Source organism: Bacillus rossius, chromosome 14 (genome assembly GCF_032445375.1).
Source record: "Bacillus rossius redtenbacheri isolate Brsri chromosome 14, Brsri_v3, whole genome shotgun sequence".
NCBI classification, from domain to species: Eukaryota; Metazoa; Arthropoda; class Insecta; order Phasmatodea; family Bacillidae; genus Bacillus; species Bacillus rossius.
Window position 1 is genome coordinate 42,391,079 of NC_086341.1, and position 8,821 is coordinate 42,399,899.

At 40.8% G+C, this 8,821-nt stretch overlaps 1 protein-coding gene across 1 annotated transcript; it reads right to left on the reverse strand.

Moving 5' to 3' along the window:
• Window positions 1-377: 377 nt before the first annotated feature.
• LOC134539056 (RING finger protein 37) lies at window positions 378-7,413 on the reverse strand. Its single transcript, XM_063380765.1, has 2 exons — window positions 6,362-7,413; window positions 378-817 (listed from the first exon to the last, which is right to left on the reverse strand). The coding sequence occupies exons 1-2, from the start codon at window positions 7,286-7,288 to the stop codon at window positions 476-478; spliced, it is 1,269 nt and encodes a 422-aa protein (XP_063236835.1). The 5' UTR covers window positions 7,289-7,413; the 3' UTR covers window positions 378-475.
• Between the last annotated feature and the right edge of the window lie 1,408 nt (window positions 7,414-8,821).

The following is an 8,821-nucleotide window of genomic DNA, read 5'->3' on the forward strand; positions in this document are numbered from 1 at the left end:
TGGTTCGTCACGAGAGAGGCTACACTCGGGTCACGGGTGCCAACAGACGAGATGGTTCGTCACGAGAGAGGTTACACTCGGGTCACGGGTGCCAACAGACGAGATGGTTCGTCACGAGAGAGGTTACACTCGGGTCACGGGTGCCAACAGACGAGATGGTTCGTCACGAGAGAGGCTACACTCGGGTCACGGGTGCCAACAGACGAGATGGTTCGTCACGAGAGAGGCTACACTCGGGTCACGGGTGCCAACAGACGAGATGGTTCGTCACGAGAGAGGCTACACTCGGGTCACGGGTGCCAACAGACGAGATGGTTCGTCACGAGAGAGGCTACACTCGGGTCACGGGTGCCAACAGACGAGATGGTTCGTCACGAGAGAGGTTACACTCGGGTCACGGGTGCCAACAGACGAGATGGTTCGTCACGAGAGAGGCTACACTCGGGTCACGGGTGCCAACAGACGAGATGGTTCGTCACGTGTGGTGCCTGCAGGGGTCGCCGCGGGCGAAGGCACGGCCGCAGGCCCGGCACGCCAGGTCCCCCGTGGCGGAGCGCCGCGCCAGGCACGCCCTGCACAGCAGGTGGCGGCACGGGAGCGTGAACAGCTCCGTGCCGCCGGCGCAGGCGCCACAACCGGGGGCGGCCGGACTCTCCGGCGCCGCGCGACCCACGAAGGACGGCAGACCGCTGAGGGCCGCCTTCAGGGCGCTGTCCAGCCGTGCTTCGTCGTCGTCGTCCTCGGGGCGGCCGGCCCTCGGCCTCTTCCCGGGGGCTTCCCCCCCTTCGGCCGCGCCCCTCTTGCCCGCGCGCGGCTCCTGCACAGGTCCGTCCCCTGCTCTGGCACGGCACACGAGACTCGACACGCTCCCGCGAGTCGGACAGCAGAGACCCACTAGTTCGCACTGTACTGTCCGGATCACAGCAAGTCCAGAATAAACGCAATCTGCTTGAAAATGCACGTAATACACATTTCAGATGTATTTTTCTCTTCTTTACTGGACAGCTGGGGTCTTAAAATTTAGCTAGCGCATTGGTGCATTCAACTGCATAAACAAAACAAACAAACAAAAAAAAAAATTATAGTTGCTCACTAGTTATGGAAAAATATAAACAAACTAATGAAAAATGTGCATCATAAGTTACTACAAATAGACTTAGGATCATGATTGTGTATATTTGCAAATTCTGTAAGCTTGCTGAGTTTGAAGATTGTAGTTTTTCATTAAATGTGATAAATATGTGTTAGGTATGTACCTATTGTTGTTTATGTATACTCATACTTATACTCATTATATATGAATGTGATATTTTACACACTTGTAGGACAGCTAAAATCACCCATTTTGAGAGCCACATTTTTGCATATTCAACAGCCACAAAATGTGTAAAGTCTGATGGTTGGTAAAACTAAAAAAATCAATGCTTTTTTTCTTTATTAATACAACTTTTCCTACAGCTTCCTAAGCTTTCAACATACGAAGCAGAGCAAATCCAGCTTATAGGTTTTTTTTTTTTTAAATCAGTGTCCTGATTATGAAAATGTCCAGACGAGCGGGGTCCTAATTAGCTAGACTGCTGTATTACGTAATTATTTATTATTTTTATCACAATAAGTGGAAATTTGCACAAATATTAGTACGCTTTTTCCATACTTGTATTGCAGCTATAACCATCAAACATTACACGTTTTGTGGCTGTTGAATATGCGAAAATGTGGCTCTCAAAATGGGTGATTTTAGCTATCCTACAAGTGTGTAAAATATTAAATTCATATATAATGGGTATAATACATAAACAATAATAGGTACCTACATACCTAACACATATTTATCACACTTCACGAAAAACTGCAGTCTTCAAACTCAGCAAGCTTGCAGTATTTGCAAATATACACAATCATGATCCTAAGACTATTTGTAGTAACTTATGATGGACATTTTTCATTAGTTCGTTTATATTTTTCCATGATTAGTGAGTATCTATAATTATAAAATTTGGTATTTTATGGCAGTTGAATGTACCAATGTGCTAGCTAAATTTTAAGACCCTAGCTGTCCAGTAAAGAAGAGAAAAATAAATTGTTTTCATTCATATAGGTACTTACTAAATATATGTGTGAGTTTGGGAGCAAATTCCTTTCCAGAGGATGTTTACATGCTATACCCCTAACCAGGGGAGGCTAAGTTTCCTTAGGGGAATTTTGGGGGCAAATTCAATAATTGGGGGGCGGAGGGGTGGGGGTGGGGGGAGAAGAGACCAAATGTGGAAGCTTGGAAGCGAAACCCCCTTCGATGAAGTTTATATAGCATGTCTCATTTTGCAATGTGTGTTTAAATTGAGCATTCACTCTCTCTATCCTACGCATATCTGCTATTAGCACTGTCCTTGTGTCTGTGTGATCTGTTGCTAGGTACGTATATGCAAAGGACACAAAAGTTTTGGGCCCAACTTTATAATGTAAAGAAAATACATATTTTAAATCAATTTAACAATTTTTATTATGTAAATAAAAATTAAAAAAAAATCCCTTTTGGCACAGTCTACAGGCGTAGGTAGATTTCGAAGTACCTATTTATTCTGGAAATATTTTGTATACTTCTATTAACTCTGAAACATTTTAACAACTTAATGTACCTAATTATGTTCTCCAATATTACAAAATGATCTATTAAATATTTGCTCATTTTCCAGGCGAAAATATTAAAAATTTTTTTGATCAATGTATCCACCGTTGAATAGCTTAGAACTAATTTTATATTATATGCCAACTAAGGTAGTTTTTTAATTTTTTTGCCTTCAAACACTATTTATCTTCCCATGCACTAATAATGTGTTTGTATAAAATTTTTTTTTCACTGAGGTTTAAAATAAATTCAAACGAATTTGATAATAAGAAAGTTACGAATTTTATTTTTTAAATTTCAACCCATTTCTTTTATGGTAATAATTCATTTCATCAAAAATTGTTTCAGCCAAAGTTTTAGAAGATGTTTAAGATTCATACACTAAATTATAACAGATATGATACATAGTACATCTATTAAAAAAAAATTATTAATTATTTTTTACTTCTAACTTTATTTCCACCCCTTGCAGTAATAGGTTGAGTAAACAAAAATTTATTTAAACAATAGTTTTAGTCAATATTTAGAAAATTAAAAAAATATATATGTATATAAGAATGGATTCAATAGTGTACATAGTAGGGAAGTTTTATTTATTTTCTTATTCCGACCCCAGGTTATTCAACTCCTTTAAATAATGGTTTGTATTATCAAAAATTGTTTCCCACAAAAGTTTTAGATAAAAATTATAAGATTATGACATAATTTGTACGAATTTGACGTCGTGCCTACGAAGGGAGTTGTCTTTTTTTTTGTCCTCCAACCCCTGTTTTTTCAACACCTTGCAGTTATGGTTGGTCTTATAAAAAAACTTATTCAGACAAAAGATTTTGGTATTACGCCTACGAGTTATAATACTTACAAAATGATGTCATATTTTCTATATTATGGGAGTTACAGCAATTTTTTTTTTTTTTTTTTCGTTTTTTTAAGAAAAACCTTCCCCATTTCTACCCCTATGGTCGTACACTGCCCATTAACGAACTAAACCGAGATTTTTCACTACTAGATTTTATGTTTCTATGTATCAGTTTGGAAGAGATTTGTAAAAAATTTCGACAGTTATGGTGTCCACTATATATATATATATATAGAGTGGATATATATATCTCTCTTTGAATTGACAATGGTTTTGGGCAGGGTTGGCACGTTTAAAACAAAATGTTTAAAACAATATGTTCAAAATTGTTTTAAACAATACATTCTGAATAAAAAAAGTTTAAAACACAATGTTTAAAACATTTGGTTCTAAACATGTTTTTTATATGCATATTAAAAAAAGTTTTATTTCTTACGAAAACGAAAACTGCATATTGACATTTTCATCGCAAGCATCACTGTCTCATTGTAAGTCACCAATTGTGATAAATATCCAGACTAGGATGAGAAGTTTTGAAGTGAAACACTTTCCTCACTTAAACATAAAATACCAGCACTGCTTGGGGTCAAACCAGTCATACCTTTTAGGGTGCCAGTTCCACTAAGTTCATCTAACCTAATTAAAATCTGTTTTTGTTAGTTAAGTGCACGGAAAACAGTTGCAAGTTTGGCAGCCTTCTCTGTTCCTAGCCGGTTCCTTACAGTACTATGCACAAACCCGAATGTGGAGAAAAGACGTTCAATACCAGCTGACGAAGCCACTGCACTGTGTAACTGATGTGCCAGGTGCAGAGTTGCATGATGAGTACTTTTCTCCAAAGCCATCCACCATACTAGAGGTTTAATCTCTTTTAGTGTTACAGGACTGAAAAAGTACTCCTTGAAAGGTGAAATTTTCGCCTTGTACTTAATAATATCCGGAATGGCTACAGTCAGGGAAAACCGGGCAATGTCAGGGAATTCCATATTCAAAAATGTGTAGCAATATACCTTACACCTGATGGGACTTCTGCTGAAACCATATGTGCAAAACATATTCTGGTGGTTTTGATTAAAATTAATATTAAAAACAAAAAAAGTTAAACTTAAAATAAAAACAGTTTAAAACAAAAAAAAACAGTTTAAAACAATAAAAACATGTTTTTTGATTTTTTTTAAAAAAACTGTTTTTTTCCCAACCCTGGTTTTGGGGTCTAAGGACTAGAAAAAAAAAACATAAAATTTTTCCAAAATACGCACATGGTAATGGCTAAAATAGGTATGTAGTATTTATTTGAAATCTACTTAAAATGAGAATTTTGGAAATACATTTTCTAACTGTGTTTCATTAAGAGCCTCATCTGATATTCAATTCTTTCTTCTAAGGAATTGTAACTGAAAGATGCCATCTCGGTTTTAACAATTTTTGCAACCTAATTATTATATATCATTTAATATTAAAATTTTTGCCTTTGTTAAACCATAGAAGGTAGGTACATAATTAATGAGAATCCTCATTGACAAAAGTAGTAACAAAACAGATACACACATAGTTAGCATTGCGGTGATGATATACTGACGTTACTACACCACTTCACCTATACACCTTAGTTTAAACATTTCTCAGAATCCAGTACCTACAAGTTTTTAAACACTGTTTTTAGGGTAGAGGAAGGTCCATAGTGCAAAAAGACACCACCTACGGAATTCACTTTTTTTTGTCATCAGCGGCTACTCTAGAAATTTACAGTTTTTACCCCAGGAGCTAAATTTTGCAAGTCTAGGTGATAATAACTAAAGCTAACAGTTGGTTAGATTACATCAGCTTCCTACGTTTAAAGTTATGTTAAATCAAGAATTAAATTAAATTTTCACGAGAATAATTTTTTTTTATTCTCACTGAATATTGGAAAACCTAGGAGTTTGGAAGGACTTCGAAGATGAGCAAAATTGAGTTGTTTATTAAATTTAAAAAATTATAAAAATAAGTATATTTTTTGAACTAAGTTAAATTCTATTACCAATTTTTGCATTTAAATTTTTCATTTTCAATGATATCCAACCTAGAATTTTCTTGTACTTCACCGCTCTCCCTATAAAAAATTATTAAAGAATTGGAACTAAAAATAATATCATAGTTATCCTGCAGCGTTGGTTGAATAATAAAATACATAGGCCTACATATTTATAAAACTTCATTTTTATATAGTTTTCAAATGAGCCGCTACTTTCAACATTTACAGATTCTGAAAAAACAATGGTTGGGCTATTATAAAAAAGAAAAATGAGAAAATCACAACATTAATGGGAAATTTTTTTACTGAATGTAAGTGCAAGCTCCTTTAGAACAAAAAAAAATATATATATTTAAAGAGACTGTTAAGTTTATTAAGCAAAGTGTTAACGTGTTTCCGGTGGTCTCTTAAATCTCCTGTTTCTATCGTAGTTTGTTCGAACTGTAACATTCTACTCCCTGGAATGTGGGTTGAGTGCAGGGGCGTAGCCAGGGTGAGGGGGGTTAAGGTGTTCAAACAACCCCCCGCCCCCTTTTAGCACCAAATCATTAATTAATTTCTTATTCATCACTTTTAAACATTTTTTCATATTAAAATTAATAAAATTTTTACCATTACAATATTTAAATTTAAGTATACTGAAAACTGCTAAAACAGCACTATTTTACACCTTAAAATCCAAATTTTCCCGGGGAGGGGGACCCCCGGACCCCCCGCTTTAATACGGGGGTGGGGGCCATGCTTCTTAACACCCTCCATACACATATCCTGGCTACGCCACTGGTCGAGTGAGCCCCTCCCTGCTTGTCTGTATTGTAACAGTGTGATACATGGCACGGACGTGCTCCTCGCGAACACTGACCTCCGAGCGGGGCGCCGCGCCGCCCCGCGCCTGCCCCACGGTGCGCGGAGCTCTCCGCACCTCCGCCTCGTCCGCGTGCTCCACCAGGAACCGGTCGATCCTGGCCTTGAGCGCGGCGGCCGGCACCGGGTGCGCGTCCTTCGTGAAGGGAATCCCCGTGAACGGGTCCCCCGGGGGCCGGCCCCACGCCGCCTCGCACAGCGCGTGCCGCTCCAGCGTGGACTTGTCGACCGCCTTGCCGCACGGCAGGATCATGGGCAGGGCCATCACCTCGCAGGTCACGCAGTCCAGGAAGTCCTCGGGCACAGGGGCGGCGGTCTGGGGTGGCCGCTCCCGCGAGGGGGGTCCGCAGCTTGTAGCGGGGCCCGGCACGGGGTCCCTGGAGGCCCACCGCCTCAGCAGCGAGGACCTGGCGAGGGGAGGAGTGCCGTCGTGGATCCAGCCCCACACCTCCACGCGGCCCAGCGCGGGCACGGAGCTCCGGGTCCTGAATATCCGCACCACGAGGCCCTTCACCCTCCGCAGCTGCGCCGGCCTCGCGCCGAACGCCCTCCGGACGAACCCGAGAGGGGCGGACACCCCAAGCGAGCCGGCCTGGTGGAACACCACCCCCTGCTCGCCGCTCTGCAGCTCCACCGAGCCCAGCCTCTCCTCGGCACCGCCCTCATCGTGCTGGGAGAAGATCTCCAGCCCCGTGGACTTCTGGCTGCCGACCTGCGGCCACAGCGCCACGCGGCCCACGTTGATGTGGCACGCGAACTGCAGCTCCACGCGCACCGGCGGCCTGACCACCACGTAGGCCAGGAACCCTCTCGCGCGCTCCCGGGCGTCGCTGGACACCAGGTTCGTGACGTCGTGCTCCTCATTGCTCAGGCAGCTGCAGCTCACTTTCGGCTTTAGTGCGGGGTGGCAAAAATTAATAAGCATAACATAACAGTTATAAAAGAACTACACAAATAACTAAAATAAAAACACCGGAACAAAAAATTCGAAATCACCAACACCATCAACAGCAGGAGCTGTCAGTTAAATTAATGGCCAATGTAAAATAACACGTGGCAGCCATGAAAGTTTTATACAAAAAAAAAAAGTTTCAGAAACAATGACCATGAAATAATCAAAATAAAAACAAACACAACTATATAATATTGAATGTATATTAAATATTGATAAAAAAAATCCAAACTACAATTCGATTAGTATAAATAAAAATTCCAAATTACAATTCTATTAGTATAAATTTAAAAAAAAATCATCAGTCTGCAGTAGTAAAAGAAGGAAACAAATTAAATTAATTTAGTAATGCCATAAGCTATAGTAAAAGCTGGGGTCTCAGTACCGTCTACTGTTGTTGGAAAGTACCCTGTGATGCTCAACCCCTGCCCCATGTTGTGTTTTAAAGATAATTTTTTATAACAATAATTGGCCTGCCACACTGGTATGTTTTCAGATGTACGTATTTAATCTTACATATTTTAGTTTGCCAAATATTCCACAATTACAAGAATAAAAAAAATTTAAAGCATTTTTAAGGACTGCCGACAGAAGTGAAAACATTTTCGCAATTTTTAACAAAAAAATATTATCACAACAAATTTGTTTAATCACGTTAGTAAAATAACTCCTTAATTACTATAAAATATGCATTGCTTAGTAATTGTAGGTATTAAAAAAATAAATAATTATGTTCTTAATTTTTAGGTTATATTGCTACAAAGACTCCATTTTCTTCGTTATTCAAACTATATAACTGTGCCGTCGTCCGGGGTCTCGGGCTCGAGTCCCGGCGCGGCTCCTAGCGGGAATGGCTGGTGTGAATGTAATGTTTCCGGGTGGGCGCCAGACTAGCTCTGTTTCTAGCCGATAGGTGGGTCGTGGTGTCGGTTGCCCTGCGTGGCCCACTAGGACCGTCGGCGGTGTTGCGTTGGTTATGAGGAATTAATTAGGCGCTGAAGTAATGCAACAAGTGACATGCATCGTTTATTCCTGCGACTGTGGGTTTAGGGGTGCGTTACACAAGTTTATGAATGTTACGTGGAGATGCGTTGCACAAGTTTATGAATGTTACGTGGAGGTGCGTTGCACAAGTTTACAAAAGAAAACGCTCAGTTTCAAGGCGTCGTACAAAGTCACTAAATATTCCATATTAGCGTGGCACTAGGCGTTTCTGAGCCTGGTTACTCAAACGAGGGGTGAGGGTGATTGGAGGCGGCCAATCCCGTATATCTACGTATCGAGGCAGTGTTCGCGTCCACAGTAGTGGAGCACGGACCGCAGCTAAATTCGCTCAAAGTTCCCTTACGGGGTGGTGTCAGTGCTGGAGCGACTGATTTTAACTTAAGTTCTGTTCTTCAGGAGGCGGCCCGTGCCGTATGCTGAAACTACCCCGCAGACCAAGTGTGGTGCAGGGGGTTTTTAAAGTTATGCGGCCGGATTAAGTCCTGGACCGAAAATTGGACC

Bases quoted from the DNA above. Each gene is read 5' to 3' on its own strand.
- LOC134539056 (XM_063380765.1), bottom strand. From the start codon at position 7,288: ATGCTTATTAATTTTTGCCACCCCGCACTAAAGCCGAAAGTGAGCTGC. The intron at 818-6,361 runs GTCAGTGTTCGC...GGACCTGTGCAG, and splicing joins GCGCGGCGCCCCGCTCGGAG to GAGCCGCGCGCGGGCAAGAG.